The sequence below is a fragment of the Camelina sativa genome, chromosome 12 (genome assembly GCF_000633955.1).
Source record: "Camelina sativa cultivar DH55 chromosome 12, Cs, whole genome shotgun sequence".
Lineage (NCBI taxonomy): Eukaryota > Viridiplantae > Streptophyta > Magnoliopsida > Brassicales > Brassicaceae > Camelina > Camelina sativa.
Genome location: NC_025696.1, coordinates 11,627,794 through 11,652,425, shown reverse-complemented (window position 1 = coordinate 11,652,425; position 24,632 = coordinate 11,627,794). Strand labels below are relative to the sequence as shown.

The 24,632-nt window shown below is 34.5% G+C and overlaps 3 protein-coding genes and 1 long non-coding RNA gene across 4 annotated transcripts; 1 reads left to right on the top strand and 3 right to left on the bottom strand.

The window, feature by feature from the left end:
- Window positions 280-4,823, bottom strand: LOC104731334 (protein DETOXIFICATION 39-like). The gene is made up of 8 exons (XM_010450666.2): window positions 4,494-4,823; window positions 1,896-2,527; window positions 1,480-1,536; window positions 1,159-1,397; window positions 941-1,059; window positions 759-845; window positions 578-639; window positions 280-490 (listed from the first exon to the last, which is right to left on the bottom strand). Coding segments are annotated over exons 1-8 (1,527 nt in total). The 3' UTR covers window positions 280-489.
- Window positions 10,339-11,025, bottom strand: LOC104731332. Its single transcript, XM_010450665.2, has one exon. It carries the CDS (start codon window positions 10,887-10,889, stop codon window positions 10,518-10,520), a length of 372 nt encoding a protein of 123 aa, XP_010448967.1. The 5' UTR covers window positions 10,890-11,025; the 3' UTR covers window positions 10,339-10,517.
- On the bottom strand, window positions 15,883-17,323 carry LOC104731331. The gene is made up of 3 exons (XR_758590.1): window positions 17,231-17,323; window positions 17,072-17,159; window positions 15,883-16,076 (listed from the first exon to the last, which is right to left on the bottom strand). It is a non-coding gene; the product is annotated as an uncharacterized LOC104731331 (long non-coding RNA).
- On the top strand, window positions 23,780-24,609 carry LOC104731330. The gene has a single exon (XM_010450664.2). It carries the CDS (start codon window positions 23,931-23,933, stop codon window positions 24,459-24,461), a length of 531 nt encoding a protein of 176 aa, XP_010448966.1. The 5' UTR covers window positions 23,780-23,930; the 3' UTR covers window positions 24,462-24,609.

Sequence of the window (24,632 nt, the reverse complement as noted above, 5' to 3'; positions counted from 1 at the left end):
CTATTTTTATTTGGTTTCAATTTGTTTATATTTTTTAGTTGGGTTGATCAGTATTTTTTTTTAGGTTCTATTGTGTGTGATTTCATTATGAATATATTAGATGCTAAAACTAAAAAAAATGGAAAGAATATATTTTTGTAACAATGTTGAAATTCAAAAAGCAAACTATACAACAATTGTCTTTATTTTAACAAAATATACACCATATAAGATAGAAATAAAATAAAGTCAAATAAAAAATGGAATGTTAAATTTGAAACATGTGTCACAAAAGTAGAGTGTCAAATGTCACATTGTTAGGTAAAAGTTAGAAAAAACATTCTCTTATTATATAAGATTTAAGAACGACATATAGTAGATAAATTAAATAGCAATCCGCCAGGTTAAAAAATGTTTTCCCTAAGACAAAAGGCTACATCAAAACAACCTCAAGATACAACACTTGCTTTCTTTTCTTTACTGTCTTTCACTCCTCCACACTTGTTACAACCTGAATTTTGTAATGTGTTAGTATCAAACATTAGAATGTTAATGTCACTTATTTCTTTGTACAATTTTTTTGTTGTAAAATCCTTACTAGTTTTGGCGAGGTTCCTTCTTTTCGTCCCACATATCCAAACGTTTCTTAGCCTTTTCCACCTGGATCATTATGTAATAATAATCTTAATATTTTGACATACCCTTTGACATCAAATTCAGCTTATACTGACTATATGATATAAAACAATACGATGTAACTAAATTTCACGTAACATTACCTCTTTATCCCAAGCTGTTCGGTACGTAACGTAAAGTAAGATGAGTGTTTGCATGAGGGTACCTCCAATCATCCCGGTCCATATTCCCTATAACCAAAGTCCAAAGTTCATGTAAATTTCTTTTTATCAAACTGGTAATAATAAAGCATATATTATACAGAAATATATATATGAAACCGAACCTTGGCTTGATAATTGAAAGTGAAGCCGAGAATACAGCCAACGGGAATACCAACAATATAGTAACAACCGACGTTGACATATGCCACGTATGTCTGCCATCCACATCCTACTGCCACTCCTACAAACAATACCAAACAAAAATTTGTTACACACGGTTCGGTGAATATGCCTCGGTTTTCTACAATTATATAGTTGCCTGTATTATTATTATGTATACCGGACAAGACAGGTTGGATTCCGTTGAGAATGATGGTGACGGCCAGGAAAGGACAGAGCTCAGAGACGGCTTCAGCCACGTGAACGTCCGACGTGAAAATGTAGCTAACGTAATCTCGTGACCATATCACGGCAAGTGCCTCCGCCACGGAGATCACGAAGGAAACAAAAGTCGCCATCCATGTAGAGAACAATGCTGATTTCGGATTTCCTGCTCCAAGCTCATTACTAGTTCGTACGCTGTCAATGTCAAATATATATAATTTTTGTGTTTAATAATAAACTCAATTTTAGCAATGTTTGGTTGATAAATAATGCAAACCTTGCAGCCGCGTTGAAACCAACGGAAACCATGAAGGATAATGCTGAAATTGACATGCTGCAAAAAAAAAAACAAAATGTTAGATAAAAGAAAAATAGTTGTGTTCCAGTATTTTGTTTATATTTAAGTTTCAGCAAAGATTTGCTATAACTATTTGTTTACTTAAAGAGCAATTATAATGAATAGTGATAATAAGAAAGGAAAAATAATACTATTAAGTAATCAAGTGTACTCTCTATCCCCAACAAAAGAAGATAGTGAGGTTTCGATAATGTAAACATCGCAAAATTGACTTGACCTTCCTTTATATTTCTATGTTTATTTTTGTGATAGATAAGTATTATCTTAAAAACCTCAATTAAAAAAGGGTCAAAACAATAAAAGAATAGAAAATGATACTAATTAGTGGACTTTACCATATGGAGAGAGAATCAAGTGAGCGTGTTGGATCTTTAAGCAAACCGGCAAGAAGAACAAGAATCTGCGAATACCACATTTCCAGACAAATCATAACAGCAGAGCCAGCAGATAGTTTGAAGAAGCTCCAAAGACCATGGAACGATGTCCAACTAAGACCAGTCCACGTGTGTCTGAACCTCGGACTAACAGCTATGTAAAAACTCTGTGCCCCAACTATGACCCACCAAGATATAGTAAGAACATAAGCTATGCCCATAAGGCCCATGTTCATTACATATACGGCGACCCACGTCAGCGATATCTGGAGGAGGAGTGCGACGGCTGAGATGTACGCGCTGGGGGACACCACGCTCTGGGCTTGGAGGAACTTTTGGGCCGTGAAGTTTACGGCGTAAGCAAAGATCTGAGGGATGAGTCCGGCGATGTACATGGATCCCATGTATGACACTGTTTTAGGTTCGCCTAAGAGGATAAGAATCGGGTACGAGAAGGTGTATAGTATTGTCATGGGTAAGCCAACTAGAGCAAGGACAATTGTTGCTCTTTGGAGATAGATCCCAAGCATGTCATACCGGTGGGCGCCATATGCTTGTCCACATAGTGTCTCGACAGCACTACCCATACCCAACTATAAAAAAACATGATAAAGCCAAAAAGGAAAAAAGCTTAATTATACACACATGAGACATGACACATATATACCTTTATGTTCTAAATGTAGAAATTGTTTATATACTCTAGATTCTTATTAGCATGTTTTGTTAAGAGGTTTTCCTCATAAAATACTATTTGTTTTAAAGCACATAGCAAAATGGATTATTTTGTGCATACATAGTTGGTTATGATAGGCTAGCCGCATCTTTTGAAGAAAAGAGTACGAGAGAACACCACTGTGACAACCTACGCAGACCCTAGTCAAGCAAATATTTGGGTGGCGTTGTTACAAAAATGAAAAAACTAATGCGCCCTACCTACTGTATAAGTGGTTACTGCATGAAGCCAACATGTGGACAGATCTTTTTGCCACATATTTCGGATATACTTAACCCAAACGTAAGTCATGTAATTTTTTTTTAGGTCAGGTAATTATAACTTCTAACTTCTAATAAATAACAAGTTTGTGCATCATTTATCAGAGATCAAACAAACAACATTACTTAAAAAAAAAATATATAATCAACACTCTAAATACATATGCATCTGCATAACCCTTTATGCAATATCTTATAGTCATTCTCGAAGCTTTTCTCTAACTTTAGGGTCGGAAAAGTGTACAAGCGATCGACCTCCAATTATTTTCAAAAGTTACGTATACCATTTGTATGATTTATACATCGCTATATACGCATCAAAGTTTGTAATTTATCTTCTCTTATTATTTATTTAATTTGATACGTAGGCAATGGGTAACTGTTTCATTAAAACAAGAATAAAAACAAAGAATTTCTCAGCATCGTGACCAAATCGTAACCATGAACTATAAAAGAAATATATCTCATATCGTTTTCATTAGTTAGAATAGCATTTTAATACTTTAGTGCATTACTAGTTATTATTATATTGCAATGGTATATAATGGTTGAACGAAGAAATGGGTCTAAGGAAAACTAATAAGAAATTATAATCTCTAGACTTTGGTGGAAACTGAAGAAAATTTCATAAGAATAAATGTCACTGTAGTCCTTAAGCACATAATTCTGACCAGCTTATAAACGAGGGCAATTGTTTACTTTCACTTAAATTGCGAAATCGTGTTATTTTTAAATGGTTGCACAATTGAAAAGGTTGAAGGAGTTGAAAAAAATTATTTAACCAACTTTTATAATTTAAACGGAAGAGATTGAAAAAATTGGAAAAAACTATTCAACTCATTCAACTTAAGTGTGTTATAAATAGCGGTTGAACACGTAATTAACCAAAAAGTGTTATTGAATGTTGAAATCTGTTTTTTCCATTTTTTATTTGGAACAAAAAAATTAGTGAGCTGTCTGATCATGTGAAGCTGGTGGGTGGGAACGTAGGGATAAAAAAAAGTGTAAATTACTAAACAATAGAACGTAGGACACTTTTTAAAAATCTATATGATAAGAGAAAGCAGTATAGAAAGTAGTATTATTCAATCTTATTAGAAAAGAAAGGTAAACAAATAGCTCCCATGAGCAAAAACAAAAGAGAAAAGCTCAGTTATGCACTACAATACAAATAGAGAATCATAAATATTTGACTTCTATTCCGAAGTACACAATAATAATATACTGTATTTGTTTTGTTAATTAAAGAGCACACGATAAAGTTAAAAAAAAAAATAACTTGCAAAATAAACGAGACGAGAAACGTGTTGTCTATCATAAACATTTTTATTAATTAGGTGTGATTTTGCTTGATAAGATGTGAAAGACAGTGTCGTACTGGCTGGTCGTCCTTAATGAAATAAACGTGTGGTTCGCTATAATTAGGTTGATAATTTTCTATGTCAACACACTAAAGGCAAATTTTAATTTTTAAACTTCCAACTAATATCAAGTGAATATAATAATAGTTTATACAAATATCCTAAATGTCTCCACACATGCGTATGGTAACGAAAAACGTACCATAAGGCCATAGACGAGATTGAAGCAGCTGTTTCCGAGGGACACGGCGGCGAGTTCCTGACCGCCAACATGACCGGCGAAGATACGAGTGGAAACACTCATTCCGCTGTTGACTAAATAAATAAGTATCGCCGGAAGAGCCAACCGGGAAAGTAGTTTCAACTCTATACACGCGCCTAAGTATATACGCCTTCGGTACGACAAGCTACTCTCCATTAACACGCTCTCGAGCCCGACGTCCAATGGAGGTCTCTTTTCTGTGTCCACCGTCGGATCCACCAATGGCCGCCGGAGATCGGTTCTCGACATGGTCTCATTAGTCACATCCATAGGTTTAGGTGTTTTTTGTTTGGTTTAATCAAGGACTATAAAATGTTCTGAGAACAAAAGCAAGAAAATGGTTTGTTTTTTTTTTTTTAAAGACTGAGAAGGAACTTGGGGTGGGTTGGTTGAAGATGTAAGGATCTGTGGGGGTTTTTTGTAATAATCAAAATGAAGATAAGAAACATAAAGCCTTATCGTGCGTAATAATTAAGAAACAGTCTTAAATTAGTAAATAGGTGTCTACCTTTTAGTTTGTCAAAAAAAAAAGGTGTCTTACCTTTTTTCTTTATCTTTTTTGTTCTTGTTCTCGGTCGGATAGGTGAAGACTGATGATGGGGTGATATCAACTCTGACAATATTGGGATATTGTGAATGATTAATTATACAAAACAAAAGAATTTAGTATTTTAATTCATTATATAAAACAAAAGAATGTAGTATTTTAAAAGTAAGAGAGCAACTTCAGATTAATCAGGCGGTTTAAGTCGATTGTATTTAGGTTAGATTCTAGTCATAGATTTTCCATTTTATCTTTAAAAAGAACTTTGTCATTTTACATTTAATAAAAAATCAAAACAAAGAGCGTGTCTATTACAAATTTGGTTCTATTATAGCTTTGATCACGTGGTTTAACATATATAATTACATGCATAGTTACATGCATGAATGAATGATGAATTCTTTTTTTTTTCCTTCTACGGATACTCTATCTAAACCTTTTTTATAATTATTAAAACGTCTCTGTTTTTTCTGATAATTTATTATCTCTGTTTTCGTATCAAGTAATTTAATGTTTTGGACAAAAATAATTTCCGTCTTCCATATGTCATATAAATACGGAATCCTTGAAAAAGTTCATAATAATAAGGTAAACACTGGCGGATTATTAGTTGGTTAAACTATGTGGGTCGATTTGGTTATAACGTCTAATGTCAATTTGTTTTTTTCCCCACGTGAGTTTGGTATGTATGTGTAACCTATAGTATTATTAGTTAGAGTTTAACTAATTTTCAATATCGGCACGTGACTGATACACAATTTATTATTATTATTAGTATTATATAGGACTGTTACGATCGTGGCACAACAATTTTTATACCGTATCTTTGTTGTCGTCCAAAAGTAAAGACTGTGCCTCTTTATATGAATGAAGATAATAAGTTGGTACTTAACTAGTTGTTTCTATTTGTTTTAAAGGTTTTGGTTGGTGAGAAAAAATTATAAAACTTTTTTTTAATAGCAAATTGAACAAAAAGCATAAGGATAAAATTGAGGTACAATCTATGCATTCATATTTAACTTTGGACTATTCTAGGTATTTTTTTTTTAATATATTGCATATATTTCCCTATATTATTCGTTGAATTCCTAGTGCATTGGACATTTTCTTAACCTTTTGGGGCCTTTATAGGTTTGAGATAGACTCCGAGTGCTTTCATCTTCCCTCAGCTAGTTCCATCTTTTGTCACCACTCACATAAGTTACCTAGCATATGTATATATATATATATATATATATATATATATATATATATTTCATATTGCACATAAATAGAAATGTGTGAAACGATGAGATTATTAATTGATCATAGGTGAAATTAGTTTTAAGATTGTTTTTTATAGTGACTGAACAATTGTCCATACGATTATAGTGACTGAACAATTGTCCATACGACACTCATTTTTACATCACAAAAATAGTAAATGCGTTTTACCAAAAAAAATATATAGTAAATGCGCTTATCTCTTTACACGTACGTGACTTTATCTTATTAGTTGTTCATCTAGCAAAATCTAACAGTTCCAAATTAACAACAAACAAAAGCGTCGTCAACTTGGAGCAAGTGATGAAATTTAACCTACATCTTCCTTATGGGTCGGGGCCGTTGAATGATCTATACATAACACATACAAGGCTAAAAATGACATGAATCGACAACTCAATAAGTACTTAAATCCAACTTTCGCGTAGGCATCTTAATATTTTCAGGTGTCTTTGCAAATGATGGAATAGTGCCGTGCCCACGTTTTTGGGGGCTTAAGGTGAGCTTAAAATTGGGAACCATTTTAATATATATATATATATATATTTTTAAAGAGTATATATTAAAAATTCGAAATTAGAATTAAATAAATATTTAAAATTAGAATGATGGTCATTATTCATATTAAAAAAAAATTTAAAAGAATTAAGACATAATCATTCTTCATCTTTCATCAACTTCTCGTAATCTTCCTTCTGTTATACAACCTTAATCGATTCTTTCACAATTTAGGGTATTATTTTTTTTTGTATATTTTTAATATATNATATATATATATATATATATATATATATATATATATATATATATTCGAAGGAGTCGTACATCGATTGTTTAGGAAATAATAAGACTCCCAAAACCATAAATAATAAAACTCTCAAAACCATAATAATACACCATATTTTTCAGAATTGAAGGTAAAAAAAAACTATATATTTTGGGGTATGAGGCAAATGCCTTTTTTCTTACCCATAGGCACACTGCCCTGGTTAATTCTCTGACTAGTCGGCAATGCTAAGATGCTCGACGTGGAATCAATGTTACCGTGTGCCGTAATTATCTAAGTGTATATATAACTAGAAATAGGCTCGCGCGATGCACGAAATATATTTAATTTTATTTTTATTAATTATGAATTTACAAATATATTTTTCAATTGGATTTTTTAATATGATCTTTTAAAAAATGTTTAATATGTGTTCCTTTATATATGGTTATTAATGTTTGAACGCAAAATAAAATAAACAAAACATATCATAAATTTTTTGGACTGAAGTAATTAAATCCCTCAAAGTTTTGTTGTTTTGGATTTTATTGTTTTGTGATAAATTGTTAGATTCTTAGAGCATCTCCAACCCTACTCTATTTTAAAGTCAATACTCTGTTATAGAGTAACATTTGCTCTAATCCTACTCTATATCTTATTCTAAAATAGAGTAAATGGTAGGATTACTCTATATGCAACAATACTTTTTTATACTAACTCTATTTTATATACATTGAAAAAAAGTATGCTCTATTTTAGAGTTAAAAAAATAGAATATATATTGGAGATAGTCTTAGCACACATGAGGTTTGTGTAGAGACCATCTGTCAGACATTCAAAACGAAAATTGAGTATTGAAAATAGTTTACAAATATTTCTAGATAAATTTCATCTTTCCCTACATCTTTTCCAAAGCTTTAATATATGGATGCGGTGAAGACTTATATGATGATTCGCTAGATCTCTATAACCAGAAAATTATTAGTGAAACTCATTAACCATGACAATAAATAAATAAAAATTAAGTTTTAGTCTCAATCATAAAAAAAATAATTGATAAATATTTATCTCTTTGCGAGTGGTTTTACAACTTTATATATTTTTTAACTCAATCTTAATATTTGATTTTCTTTTTGACTCCACAATATATGTTGCTATGGTTTGATTTTCTTCAATTAGCCTCCTAACAAATTTCTTGTGAATTAGAAACTCTATATGAATGCTTAAAATGTGTTATACTTCTATGATGATCGGTTATTTATCGGTCATTGTCTCTATTCTTATTCATTATAGTTTTTTAATTATAAAAAAATGAAATCTCCAACATGTCAATTGGTGTAGATGGAAGGGAAGACAAAATCAGAAAAATTGATATCAAGAATAGATACATTCCTATTATTTTTCTGACATAAATACATTTCTAATTTATTTTAACTTACATCTAATATTTTTTTTAATTAACTATATTTTTACTTATAATATCTATATGTTGACTTTTCCATCAGATTTTGATGATTTTAAAATACGATATGTGAGAAAAAAATTCAGACCGACTCAAATTCATCCAATCAATAAACTAAACTTTTAAAACTTGAATTTTGTACTATACTAATGAGATTATGAATCTAGACANGGAAGACAAAATCAGAAAAATTGATATCAACTATAGATACATTCCAATTATTTTTCTGACATAACTACATTTCTAATTTATTTTAACTTATATCTAACAATTTTTTTAATTAACTATATTTGAACTTATAATATCTATATGTTGATTTTTCCATCAGATTTTGATGATTTTAATATACGATATGTGAGAAAAAAAATTCAGACCGACTCAAATTCATCCAATCAATAAACTAAACTTTTAAAACTTGAATTTTGTACTATACTAATGAGATTATGAATCTAGACAATATGTTTTACAAGGTAACAGAAGAATCACCAATGATCATTTTGAAATATTTACTCTCTAATCTTGTAATCAACTTTAATATAATTTTTTGGAATAATGCATATTAAAATTTGGGTCATGTCGTAATTTTTTTTGAAATATCTTACACTATATCTCGCATTAAATTTTGGATAAAATTCATGAAAAGAAAAATGTATCAAATTTAATGTTCTTTTAAAGGTAGCAGAAGAATCACCAATGATTATTTTGAATAACTAATAAGTGTATTCACGATTTATCATATGCTCCAGTATGAACTCTCTAATCTTGTAATCACCCTTAATATAATTTTTTAGAATAATGCATATTAAAATATGGCTCATGTCATAAATTTTTTTGAAATATCTTATACTATATCTCACATTAAATTTTGGATAAAATTCATGAAAAGAAAAATGTGTCAAATTTTAATGTTTTTAAAAAAGTAACAAAAGAATCACCAATGATTATTTTGAATAACTAATAAGTGTATTCACGATTTATCATATACTCTAGTATTTACTCTCTAGATCTTGTAATCACCCTTAATATATTTTTTTGGAATAATGCATATTAAAATATAGCTCATGTCATAAAAATTTATGAAATATTTTATACTATATCTCGCATTAAAATTTGTTAAAAATTCATGAAAAGAAAAGTGTGTCAAATTTAATGTTTTTTATATTATATATTATCTCTATTTTCTAATAACTTTAAAATAAATAATATAATTACCATTAAATATTATAAGATATAAATAAAATGAAGTATATAAAAGATGTTTACTTTAAAATTATTGAGAAAGACATATGTCACAATTATAGAATGCCAAATGTTATATTGGCAAGCAAAGTTAGAAAAATCTTTCTCATATTATATAAGATTATAGATTCCTCAGGCAACGTGTTAATGAAATGAAACTCTTCCACGCTGTATGATGACCGATTTTACTATAACTTTTTTTAACTATTTCATCTTACTGTATTATAATATTTCATATTGGTTAAAGATTCAAAAGTATCATTTGAGTTTTGCATATAGGATTCGAATGTGAAATGTTCACATTTGATGCCGACAAGTAGATGCTTACACACATCCTTAATGAGTCTTAGAAACGTAATCCAGTTTGTTACTTGGTTTTTTTCGGTGGTTACTCTACTATGTATAAACTAGAAACATATAAGCATTAATTAGGATAGTCCAAAATAATAAAGAGATGATAAAAAGGCCTCTAGGATGAAGAAACACTCACAACGAAAATGAAGTAAAATCATTAAGATAAAAAATAAAATAAATTTAATTAAAAAATAGACATGTACATAATTTTAATTAGCTTAAATCACCGATCGAGGGAGGGTCAAATTTAGGACACACACACACATCAAACTCAGCTTTTTCTAATTAATCAAACCCAAACAAAAACAAAAAAAAAACTAAAAAGAGAAAAGAACATTAATCGTTCTCCGGTATGCTTTGTAACGCCGGTTTCCACGGCTGGTGGTGATTAGTTAAATCGACGGCAGAGAAACCGATTTGATCTCCACCGTCGAAAATTAACTTAGAAAGTATCTCTTCCGCCGTCAAACCCTTCAAACCAATGTTTCTCATGAGATCTTCAAGTTCTTTCCTCGTCATCCTTATCTTAATCTCCCTTCTTCCACAAGACGTTGAAGAACTCGATGACGTCTCGCTGCTTGTTTCTCCGAGAAGCTTCTCTCCGTCTTCGTCATGAAACACGGTGGATGATCTTCTTCTTCTCTTCTTGTTTAATGATTCACACTCGTCTCTGGAGCACGACGTCTTCGTTCCTATGCAGTTTCCCATTTTGTACGTTTAGTTTAGTTTAGTTTATTTGATGATTGAGTTTGTTGAGATTCAGAACTCAAGAGAGAAGTGTAGATATATATATATATATAGCTTAATGGTTTGTTTTTAGTATTAAAGAAATGGATAAAAGGGTCGAGGGAAAAGGATTAGATTTGTACGGGCCATGTCGGGAGGAGAAGACAAAGGTTGATTAGTCTTTTTTTACGTGGAACGTCTTTTTCCAAGTTACGTTGTAATTAGTTGACCAAAGCTGTTTCATCCTCATCCACTTCTTGTAACTGATTTACTCCAACAATAAGAAAAACAAATTTGTACACATGAATTATACTAACAATTAAAATTGCATTTCTTACGTACAAAGTTCTATTTTAAAACACTAGATAACATTTTTTTTTTTTAGTAACATTCTATTTTGCTTTCGGCAATCTTATCCTAATTAACTGATTTTATGAGTACGTGAAAAAATTGATAAGATACAAATATTAAACTCTAGAGTTAGATAGTTAAGTATAAAATTAGTTTGAGATTCGTCTTGAAAAGATGATGAAAAAACTAAAAGCAAATTCGAATACTTTTTTTTTCTTGCCAACAAGTTCGATTTTTTCCCAAGTATTTGACTTACTGAAATTATCGAGGACCGTATTAGAGGTTGTTCCGAGATGGCGAGATGTACTATAAATTTTTATTGTCCATTATTCTTCTCATAATATGGGGGAAATTGTTAACTTTGGAAAAGAGAAGATGTCAGCTTAACCGGTGAAGTTGATTGGAGTGGACTAAAAGTTACTTAGTTGAAAATTTGAAATGATTGTCTATTGTGTCGGCCGTGTACTTCCAAAGACTTGCAAGTTATAGCAATGATTTTAGCTCTTTTATATTATTACTCAACAAATATTTAGTTGTTTGGATAGTTTAGTTTTATTTACAGTTACTATTTTTACTAATTTAGTTTTCACTAACATGACTACATATTCATTGTTGTTAAATTGTGTCATCACTCATCACCCAATTTTTTTTTTTTTTTTTTTTGGAAAAGGGTTTGTCATCACCTAAATTCAGTTCTTTATTTTATGCAACACTGTCGTAATTTAGGTTTTTTTTTTAACTTCCCCATTATTACCTTTCAACAAAAGGCCTCCACGTCACGTAATTTTTAAAACCAGAAGGAAAATAAAAACTTGAGATGGTCTTTTTTGGGTTTGTTATTGTATTTTCTGTATCATTCTCTTTTGCTAAAACTATTTAAAAGTCCACGTTAAATCATCAATGATGGTTATAACTTATACATGATCGAACTTTTCTGCGTGGTTTAAAAACATAATGGTAACAAAACTGTGTATCAGTAATTAACTTAACTGAATCATTTTTCATGGGAGGGTTTACAAAAGTTAGTATAATAATTTTTTTAATTTCTTTTTGGACAAACAAGTTAGTATAAGTATTTATGTGTGCAGTACATCACGTGTTAAAATAAATAAGTAATGAAATGGCGTCTATGGGTAGGTAAAAAATTATATGATTCTTTTTTGACTCGCAATTTTTTCTTTGCTTATAAAGAAAGGAATGTGTGAAGTGTCACAGTGTCAGCTCTTCTATTTGCATGGGAAGGGAATCACTTTAAGACTTTTTCTTATCTTACTGAGTCTTTTCCCCCTTATAATAAGTACGTACGTACTTACTCTTTCTCTTCTTGTTACAAATTCACGTGTACAATTTTGTATATTGAATTTGAAGATAATTGGCCATTTGCAGTTTGATCTCTTTACTCTGTGTATGAATAGAATGTGGTCAAAAGTATGAAACCACAAATTTTTCAACAAGAAAGAAAAAACCGAGTCCTGGTCAATTATTTTCTTCCATTAGATCTATACACATTTAAATACCAATTGCAGAAAATTACGTAACATATTAATTCTATTAATTTTTGTTGTCTTTCATTTCCCCAAATTGAGTAGCCAAAATAGGCCTGGGTTATTAATGGGTCGAAGTTGCTAAACTTTCACGGTTACACAAACGTAGGATTGGGAGCCTGTTTCCTAAAAGAAAAAAGAAACAAAAAATCATCCAAAAGATGAACGAAACAAATACGAATGACGAGAAATGTAATACTAATATTCTTGCTTACAAAAGGAATTGAGTAGCTTTAAATGGTAAATTCTTATACTAAGATAATATCCGTAATTNAAAAAAAAAAAAAAAAAAAAAAAAAAGATAATATCCGTAAAAAACATGCGGGTTATGCTCAGCTCAGATATTACTTTCTATTTCACATTTTCTAATATAGACAAATCAAATTTGACTATTTTTATTTTTTTGCACATTCGGAGAAAAGAACTAGATTTTCCTGTATCCTCCATTACAACTTGGTTGACATGGTTTTCAGTGAAATTTAGATAAGAAAAAAGATTGAGAAATTGTATTTCTTGTTATAAATAGTTCATCACCAATTTCAATGAACATAGTTACATAATTGTAATATACATTAATTCAAAGCTTTGTGATTTCAATGAACATAGTTACATAATTGTAATATACATTAATTCAAAGCTTTTTTTTTTGTCATCTGGTCAATATATATTGAGTAAAATCGGTGAAAACAGGATTACAAACCCACCAAAAAGTGTCCAACATAGATATGCTGGCCATATAACCTATACTAAGTCATTTGAGTTAACATGACCTTTACAAAAGAATAAGCTTCCTGAGCCTCTAACATTATCCTTCTTGATGCAAGTCAAAAAGAGGAAACAACTCTCTCATTCTCAAAGAGCTCCCTAAGCCAAGAGGGGAAGCTAGCCGCCACATAAAAGTTTATGCGGTTGTCTCTAGTGACACTTTGAGCAATGAGATGAGCTGCTCTATTCGCTGATGATTTCTCCAAGATAATTTTCTATTCCAAAAAATTTTCTAGTATCTTACCCAATTCTTCAATTTCCCATTTAAAGGATGGCCAAGTCTGCGGTCTTTGTAGATAAGTTGTCACCGTAGTATTTTCAGAAGTGAAAATAACCTTAGTGACTCTATGATATAACATGCTTTCCATCGCCCAAGCTATCCCAACAAAACCTGCCTTATCCTTCGAAACAATCCCATTAAAAGCTCTACGGCTATGGATAAGAACCTCTCCTCTCTCGTCTCTTAATACCCACGCACATCCTACCATCTGGTTTTTTTTTACCAAGCAATACCAATATTACATTTTAACCATCTATCCGGAGGGGGATTCCACTTACCATCATGACAAGTCTGGGGAGCACTTCTTCGATTGCTATCTGACTGTGAATTTTCTTCCCTCGATTCTTCATTGGAGTCTGTTCTTTGTGCATAGAACCATTCCTCAACATTCCCATGTATTTTCTCCACAAACTCAATAGGAGAGAAGTGTTTACCTTCAAAGATTTGTAAGTTTCTATTCTTCCAGATCCTCCACACTATCCATGGGAAACTTCTTCTGATGTATTGCGGCCAAGCTTTATTATCTCTATTGACTAACAGATGATGAATGTTAGAATAGACCGATCCTTTATCAAACCCAAATTCAGGCGATGGATAATCAGACAGAGCCCAAATTTGTCTCGCACTTGCACAGGCAAAGATAACATGGTTCACTGTTTTCTCTGCAACCCCACATATAGCACATGTGACAACCTCTACTGTTCAGTCTCGTAGCCACATGTATCGCTCCACATAGGAGTTTCCAAAAAAAAACTTTAACTTTGGGGTCTGTTTGAAGCTTCCACACTTGCACTTTAAGGATATTGAGTGATGGTTGAACCAATGCTTCTGTGATCAGAGCTTCCTTGTTTAATTGACAGGCTAACCAATAAGCTGACTTTACAGAGAAATCTCCACTTCTATTGAATCAAACATAGAAATCCTCCTTAGAGACTATGGGTTTATATTTCTTGATAAGAAGAATATCTGCAGGGAAGAAATTCTCCTCTAGTTTTTGGAAATCCCAATTTCTGTTTTCAAAGTCTTTTAGCTCCTCCACTTTTAAATCAATGTCCACCAATGGGTTCATCATCCATGGAGCTTGTATCACTTATGCTTCTAACCAGTGATCCGACCAGACTTTAATCGAGGAACCATTGCCCACTCGCTTAATCATCTTTTAAGTAGCAATTCTATGCCATAAAGTATGCTTCTCCAAGCAAAAGAGAGTCGTCTTCCTAAAGAAGCTTCCAGAAAATCAGCATTAGGAAAGTACCTTGATTTTAGAAGCTTGGAGAAAAGACAATTTGGGAATTGAAGAATCCTCCAAGTCTGTTTGGCCAATAAGGTCTGATTAAACAACTGAATGTCTTTGAATCCCAATCCTCCCATGTCTTTCCCAACTGATCCAATGTATTTTTCGGTTCGATTCACTAGAGCTCCACGAAAAAGCTGCCATCGCACTTGCTAACTTCCCACAGGTGGTTTTTGGCAATTTGAAAAAAGACATGGCAAAAACCGGCATAGCCATTGCCACAGATTTTAACATAATCTCTTTGCCTCCCTGGGATAAAGATCTTGAATACCAACCTGAAAGTTTAGCCTGAAGTCTATCTCTAATGAAGTTTAGCATCTGGACCTTAGAACCACTAAAACATTCTGGGAGTCTTAGATAGGTTCCTGCTCCACTTTCGTTTGTAATCCCTATTAGGTTTTTGATCTCCTGCTTTATATTCAAAGAGATTTTTGAACCAAAGGATATCGATGACTTAGCAGGATTTATGAGCTTCCCCGTAGCTTTTCCATAAAATTTTAGAATCTCCAATAAGGCTGTGTGTAACACCCCCGAACCGTTCTAGGACTAAAAACGAATCAGACGCGTTACATTTGATGCCCGTAGACGATCCAACCGAGGTTATTAGAATGAATCCAATACCTTAGTCAGTCCATCCGCGGGTATCGTACCTCTCAAACATGGCCTAAGACTTTTCAACCCGTACCATGTCCTCGAGTTGTGTTAGTCCGGACAAGACTAATATCGAGTGGAACACAAGGCTTTTTAATAAAAATCTAATTTTATTAATCTAAATCATTGAAAACACTTACAAAGGATTGGGATCCCAGAGCCTAAGGCCCAAATCGAGTCAATAACAATAAATCTTGTTTACAAATATTTCTTTACAAAGGCAACAAACTCTACACCGGTTTCCAGCGTCCATGCTTTCCCAAAGGTCTCCCAACTACGGTTACCTGAAAAACAAAAGGTAGAATCTTGAGTAATCTAAGATTACTCAGTGAGTCCGGGATCTAACCATCAAAAACCCCAAACCCAATCCCCCAAACAACAATCAAGCACACATCACACAAAAGAGCTTAAACAAGCAATCATACTCCATACAGAGTATTCACAACAGAAGCTAACTAACACAAACAAAATGGCACCACAGCCATCACACTACTCACTACAAAACCTAAAGCTAAAGGCCTTTACTACTAATAATGCGACTATGATTTTCCACAAGGAAATGTCTTCCGACCCTTAGCCACAAAGGCTAGAAGGATCACATCCCTTAACCCAAACCGTGTACAAGGGACCTATTCCCTTACGGCAAAATTTACTACTTCGTCAAGTAGTGCCCGGTGGTAGCGAACCGCTCCGAGCCGCTGGGACAATCACGAACTCGCCACACACTAGCCATATAAATGACTAGCACCATAATACTTACTACAAGCCTGACATCAAGTCAGTACTACTCGCAACAAGATCTACTACAGTAAACAAGTTAATCAAGTAACAACAAGACTAACTAACAACAAACAATCAATCAAACAATCAATCAATCAATCGACAAACAAGCAATGAACAATTAAACAAGCAATTAAACACCAACACACACAAGGCCCGGTTATCATGCCAATAAATATCGATTACTGACCATGAACAACCAAGCAGCATAACGGCTATACCAACAATAGCCTAACCTCATAAAATTGCATAAGCAACTTCACAACAACAAATAGATCTCGGAACTATACCAAGTATAGCTCCTAAACCTCACACACACTTCACAAAATAAAAATAGATCAAGCAAGGATGCTAGATCTAAACCAACCAAACAAATATATCTAATACAAATACGTAGATCTAACTATCAAACAAAATAATAAACATGCAACCTCAATCCTAAACCCATACAAAAAATAAAATCCTCTTCATGTGCTACTACACATGCTTCGGTACTCACCTTGGCCTTAACGTCGAGAAAACAACATCCTACCCTTGCCCGCCTATTGATCTCGATCCGACTAGCTTTCTCCAAGGATGGATCTAAGCTTCGGACCGAACCAAAAACTTAGAAAAATATTCTAGAAAGAATAGAAGACTAAGGGCAGAACTTACTTACCGGAAACCCGACCACGACTCTCGACTCAGCCAACTTCTACCCGACTCGCCTCCGTAGGCTTCTCGAACTAACTAACAATCTAACTATTCTAAGGGTGAGATTTTGGTTTTGGTAATGAGAACTAAAGCTAGGATTTCGTGGCTTTATATAGAGGGAGACGAGTCTTAGCCTCCAAGCTAAGGTAAGCACGAGGTGGTAGATAAGCATTATCCAAAAGCTTATCTTTATCCACTTCCATCCCTATCCTTATCCAAGCTTGTGTCCCATTAAGCTTGACACATGCCATTCTCATCTAAATGTGTGGCACCTCGTGGTCCACATACACCAAGCTGGTGACACACCTACTTACACCACAAACACCTCTACGACAAAGCAGCTTCTCGGCCAAAACTGAACTAAGAGTTTTCCGACCGATTTTTACAACTACACTCATGTAATGTGGCTTGTCCTTAACCACTTACTAACCTTGTTGTCCCGTATCCAAATCCGTTCGATCATCGCACGCTTGTCTTGGCCATAACAGATCCTTCTCGATAGAAATAGTTTTCTTGGTACAATTGATCTTTCCATCGACCAAATTGTTGATTGACCCTTGATACCCAACTCCATAACATTTATTAAGTAGTCGATTATGTCCTTTGATCGAATACTTATCATCTTCCCGTAGCCTTACTGCCCATTGCCACTGATAGCCGGTACTTCGCTTCTTGATACTTGACGATAGCCGATAGAAATATTTAACTCACTCATGGTTTGATATAAAAATCAATTCAACCATTTTTCTTCGATCAATCCTTCGGACAAGGCTTGGTTCACTGATGGCTCCAGCGGATTTTTCTTTTCGAAAAATTTTCCAAGTCTTGGCCGCACATCCTCGTTCGCGGCCGTCCGTCCGTATACTAGGTCAAAATCAGGGGTATTACACCGTGCTTTGTTCATTTGACGCCTTGCACAGGAACATACTGTCATCAGCAAAAAGCAGGTGGTGAATGATTTGACCTTAATCTTGAAACTGTAAAGCATATATTTTTCCAGCTTGTTGAGCGAGGTTTAAAAGGTGGGTCAAACCCTCAGTACACAGAACAAACAAGAAGGGGGATAATAGATCACCCTGCCTTAAACCTCTTTCTGGAAGGATCATTCCAAACGGTTGGTCATTGACTAAGACAGAATATGTCACCGAAGACATACACAACATCACCCAATTTACCCATTTGCAATGAAAACCCATCGTCAGCAAAAGAGATCTCAAATAGCTCCACTCCAATCTATCAAAAGCCTTTGACATATCTGACTTGACTACCATGTATTCTGCCGAGATTGCTGCATTGGTATTAAGAATATGTATCAGTTCATGAACTACTATGATATTATCCGAGATAAGCCTCTCCGAGACAAACGCAGTCTGAGTATCAGAAACAATGTCAGGCAGAAAAGGTTGCAATCTCTTAACCATAACTTTTGATATAACTTTATACAGAACTGAGCAGAGGCTTATAGGACGCAGATCACTCATATCAGAAAGATTAAGGATCTTCGGAATCAAACATAGGTGAGTGTAGTTCCATTCATTGGATAGAATACCATTCTCAAAGAAATTCTTAACCTCGGACACCAATTGATCTCCAATAATGTTCCAATAATGTTGGAAGAACATTGCTGACATTCCATCCGGTCCAGGTGCTTTGGAGGGATTAATAGAGAAAACCGGTTCCTTGATTTCTTCTTTGGAGACTTGATTGACTAGACAACAGTTCATCTCATGGGTAACCCTTGGCTCCATACCAGAAAAACATGCTGAGAAACTGGCCGGATTTGAAGATTTGAACAGGTGTTGATAATAATTTACAGCCAAATCTCCTTTTGCTGCCTCTGATCTTTGGAGATTCCCATTGTGGTCTCGCAACACATCTAATCTTTTCCTTGATCTGTTCCCTCTCACCGAAGAAAGATAGAATCTGGTTTTTCTGTCGCCCTTTTTGATCCATCTAAACCTACTATTCTGAGCCCAATAAATTTCTTCTTCCCTATAAGATTTATTGAGATCTGACTTCAGGTTCTTTACCACGATGAAACGAGGGAAGGAAGAAGACTGTTCTCTTTCCAGGGCCTGCTCCACTGATCGAATCATATCATGAGAGTTATGATCATTATTCCTTTTACAAGCACTCAGAGACTTCCTGCAATCTTTCAGCCTGTCTGAGATTGTATATACCCCTCCAGTCTCCCAAACTTTCTTGATTTCTTCCCTCACCAGGGGCCTGACGAGAAATCTTCTGTCGAATTTGAACTGTCCTCTGTACTGTAGTTGTGAATCCATCAGTTTTATCAGAACTGGTCGATGGTCCGAACCTCCTCCAGGAAAGCCTGATTAGAAGCTGGAAATTGCTCATACCAATCCTTATTGCCAAAAGCTCTGTCTAATCTACTTTGGATCCAAAGATCGTATCTTCGTCCAGCCCATGTGAAAAAGTTGCCCTGACTTTGCAGCTCTATCATATCACAAGCTTAAAGCATTTGAGAAAAAGGCTTGAACACTGAATCACATCTTCTCGGACCTCCCACTTTTTCTCCATTGTGGAGAATGTCATTGAAGTCCCCTACCAACAGCCAATTTTCTTTTCTTCCTATTCCGATTCTACTCATTCTCTCCCAGTTGAGTTCCCTTTTCTTAACACTGGATCACCATAATCCATAAATACATGATATATAGAAAGTAGATGCACCCATCTGAACTTGTAGGTCTATTAGATTCTTATCAAAATATAATAGGTCCACCATTACTCCCGCTTTAACAAAAAGAGCTAGACCACCACTCTTACCGACAGGTTCCACCGTATATACTCTGTCGTAGCCTAACCAAACTTGTAAGTCTACTAGTACGTCTCTACTATGCATAGTTTCCATCAATAACAACATTTTTGGGAAATATTTTTTACGCATTTCTTTGAGATGTGGAATTGTCAAGTCATGAGACCATCCTAATCCTTGACAATTCCAGCTCATAGTGCTCATTGGGCGTTGGGCAATCCCCCCCCCCCATTGGGATCACCTCTGTAGGGCTAAGCTTTAATTGTTTTGCAGTGCTTTTACCCTCTTGAACTGCTTTTCTTTTATCCTTTGTCACTGGAACCTCACTGATCTGTCCTGTTTGAGCATCCGCATGTCCCCTAACTGGCTTTGGTTTGAACTTTCTGATATTTTGGGAGGAGGGGGGGGGCGTTTCCTTGGTTTTGCTTTTCCAGCGATAGAGCTGGAAGGACCAGCATCAAAAGATCTTGTCCTATAACCCGTTGCTATATCCTAGAAAGGTTGAGATAAACCCAGGAAATTATCAGGAAAAGCGCCACCTTTTGGAGAACCAAGCACCAAACGTCGAGGATCTTCTGAATATGAACGAGCCAGAGGGACACCTTGACTCCCCAAAGAACCAGACCCTTGAGACTGCTTTTCAGCTTTAGCAGAGAGGTCAAAACCAAAGACTATTCCTTTGTCCTTATTGACATTGTGATAGAAGATCGGGGGAGCTTCCAATCTCAGCATTGATTTCCTTACAATCGGATCCTGCTCTACTTCACTGACTGACTTTTTCACTCTGTCTGCTTTAATAATCCAATCTTCATTAGTATTGACCATTAGATACTGTCTCATGCCTTCAAGAACCTCCGGAGCGATTCTATGTCTACCAGTGAATGGATCAACACCTACATGATCCTCTCTTAACACTCCAAATAAAGATCACCTTCCTTATGAAAGGGAACTTTAGGAGACTTTGGAATCGGAGTTCTTGTTCTTGAAGCTGTCCTCTCTAATTCAATCTTCCTGATTAGAAAGGGGTAGTTATCTCTTTCATGCGTTAATCTCTGACATTCATAACACCTTTTTTGAACCTTTTCATAGTGAAATTTAACATAAGTTGACCCTCCCTTTGGTAAATTCACCAACTTCGATCTTCTAAGAGGTCGAGAGACATCAAACAGAACTTTTACCCTTACAAAATCTTGTGTTTGAGGCCTATCTGGATCAAAAGCCATTTCCTTCACTTCTCCTATCAGCTCTCCTAACGCGGTGATGGCTTTAGCAGTGTAAAAGTTTATGGGTAAGTTCGAGATCTGAACCCAAATGGGGATTAGCTGGAGATAGTTTGCCGGCGGGTTCTCATGCCATATGTCCATTGCAATTGACCAATCGTTGTGGGTATGGGCCCCTTTATCCAAAATTTCCTGCATATCATATTCGTTGTTGAAGATAAACTGAAACTTTCTCCTGAAAGGGTAACTCCTTTCATTCTTCCCACCTTTTGCCACTTCCTTGGCATATCTCTAATAAGATTTTTCATAGATTGACACTGAGGGTTAAGTGTCCGACCCACCAAGCTTAAAACATTTCTTTCCATAGGCTGGAACTCTGGTAAATCCGGCATCTGAAAAGGGATCTCCTCTTCCTCCTCTTCCAAAGACATGGCTAGAAGAGCCTTATCCATAGCAGACAACATACTTCACTAGACTTTATAGGCACTCAGAAGGATGAAAAGCCTATATACTTAGCAGAAAGATCCCTAGGATTGCATATCTATACTATCCAAGTCACAAGATACTTAACTCACAGATTAAACTATCCAGGATAGAAATTTTGTCAACGAGGATAGAACCAGGAATTAACAAACTGTTGAAGAACAGGCTATTTAGGTTTAAACTAAGCTTAAAACAGTGAATTGCGGCTGATGGGAAAGTTTTTTTCCGGTCTTAAGATCTATTCTTTACCAAGTGAAAGACTCTGATAGAGAAAGAAGATCCTATGCCCAAAAGAGGGGAGCTTATTGTTGTTTCTATATTACATTAATTCAAAGCTATAAGATCATTCACATCTCATATCTTGTGGATATTTCTTTAAATAAAAAAAAAAATTGAAAAGTTGAGGAAAGAGAAATGCACCAAGTCTGACAGCACATCCATGAAGACAATCTTCTGATCTTCTCTCGCTTATGTGTCACGATATAATTGGTTCAATTTTTTAAAAAAATAACTAATTAAATTAAATAATATTATTGTATTAAAATATTAATAAAATAAATCTGGGATCCCAATTTTAAAGGATGTGGGTTAGGAATGCTCTAAGTGACAAAACAGCATAATTAACTCAATTGGTTTAAACAAGCAATCAATCATATTTCATTAGTTAATAGCTTAATATTATCATATATCAATCACTCAAACAATGGAGCGGACATGTCACGTGTTTATAAATTAAGATTATTGAATGATCAATTCGAATATGAATAATGAAAACAACAGAGTTTGATTAATTAATTAATTAATAAGAACACTAATAATAATTGAGGCAAAGTTAAGACGAAGGAAAAGACAGAACAATGATGCACACCACATGTAGACTTTGCTAGTTTAGTTCGTCGGTCTCCATCGTTAGCCATTCACTATCCCAATCCAGCATCACACTCGTCGAGTCCGGTCTTAATCTTCTTATTGATCGGTTCCGATAAGACCACGTGTTGACGTTAATAGACAAGATTAGTTGGACCTGCTTGCAATGAGTGAACACGTGTCGAACAGCTGAACTGCGACATATCTTGTTTGCTTTCCCATGCGGAGATGATAATAGATATAGACCCCACCTCAGCTACAGAGAGTGAAATAAACCAATAACATGTTTATGTAATTTTGTTTAGAACTTGTCGTGTCATATATATTGTTTGTATTCTACAAATATAAATCTGCACCATTGATCTCTTTCAGATGCTTACAAAAATACCAAAAACTGAATTCAGAAGAGAAAACTATAATTATTCATTTCGAATCTTATGTGCATGTAGAGTACTCAAACATTTCCCATTTATATACTCACGTATGCTTGGCTAAACGAATTATTGTACATACTTGGACCGACCACCGACGTACAAATATTTCCCACGTGGGTGCCTAAGACATAATTAATTTCTAATTTCGATCATCGTATTATAATATAAGACCTTCTCGAGGACTTTCCCATTTTCTTAAGATCAATATAATATATCTGTTTCTGACAAAAACTGAAACGATCGAAATAATTGAAGTCTTTGCGCACAGATACATGCACAAATCTGGATATGGTTTAATCAATTTCATGGTGATCTGGAAAATTATAAAAACTCATGGAGGTCAAATGATTGACAAACTTATTTTAACAGTCTAGTTAGTATATCCAAATATTGGAACGCATAATGGCACGTCGGCACCCAAGACTTTAGCATACCCAGATATTAGAACACATTATGGCATGCACCGGTGCACGTCGGCACCTAAAACTCCATATATTGTGTATATGATTGAACTTTACTTTTAGATTGGGACAAAATTATTATATATGACTTGTCATCTTTTTTTTTTTTTTTTGGAACACTATGGCTTATCATCTAAAATGCTAAAATAAATACAAAATAATAGTGTGTCGTTATCTAAATGGTTACTATGTCGACTATTTTACGTGGACTATGACATCTCTCTTCTTTTGATCTTACCGAACATAACTGAGTAAAAACCACACACATAATGTAGACCCTCTTCATCTTTAATGGATATATTTATATATATTATATAGACATGCTCATCCTCATCCTCCTTCACTCATTAGTCATTACACAAAACAATACAAGTTCTTCTTCCAAGTGTGTACATTTTTCTTAGGTAGCAAGAGATATATATATATGGGAAAAGGTCGGGGTTTAACCGTTAGTCGGAGCGAAAGGTTTCTAGGAAGTCCTCATCAGTCAGGTGACCGCGTCGTGGACGTAGAAACCGCCGTTGAGCTGGAACTCATGGAAGAGGATGTCTGGTCAGTGCTCGAGCCTGATCAACCAACAGAAGAAAGCGATTGGACAGCACGCTCCCTCGAAGCTGGTGGCGGTGAACGGAGACACAACGGAGTAGGTCGTGCGAGTGGACGGAGAAAGAGACACGCGGCGACTTCTGCTCCGGTGAAAGTGCCTGACTGGAGCAAGATCCTAAAGCCGGAGTCCGTCGTCGGATCAATGCATCATAAGAATAATGATGATGCTGACGTGGCGGATGATGACTGGGAAAGTGGGATGGTGCCACCTCATGAATACGTGGCTGCGCGTAGTCGTAATGGTGACGGTGGTTCATCTGTGATTTTGGGCGTGGGGAGAACGTTAAAGGGACGAGACATGAGACGGGTCAGAGACGCCGTATGGAGCCAAACCGGGTTCTATGGTTAATTTTACTTAATTTAATCTGATCAGTAATTAATCTTAGATTATATATTTATGTCTATACAATAATATCATAATGTATTTTCGATATTATAGTTTAACGTTAATCAACTAGTATATTATATTCAGTATGAATTAATTATGATCATACGTATCCAAGATTTTTTATTTTATACC

Bases quoted from the DNA above. Each gene is read 5' to 3' on its own strand.
- LOC104731330 (XM_010450664.2), top strand. From the start codon at position 23,931: ATGGGAAAAGGTCGGGGTTTAACCGTTAGTCGGAGCGAAAGGTTTCTA.
- LOC104731332 (XM_010450665.2), bottom strand. From the start codon at position 10,889: ATGGGAAACTGCATAGGAACGAAGACGTCGTGCTCCAGAGACGAGTGT.
- LOC104731334 (XM_010450666.2), bottom strand. From the start codon at position 4,823: ATGGATGTGACTAATGAGACCATGTCGAGAACCGATCTCCGGCGGCCA. The intron at 1,398-1,479 runs GTTTGCATTATT...TGACATTGACAG, and splicing joins GGTTTCAACGCGGCTGCAAG to CGTACGAACTAGTAATGAGC. The intron at 1,060-1,158 runs GTATACATAATA...TATTGTTTGTAG, and splicing joins AATCCAACCTGTCTTGTCCG to GAGTGGCAGTAGGATGTGGA.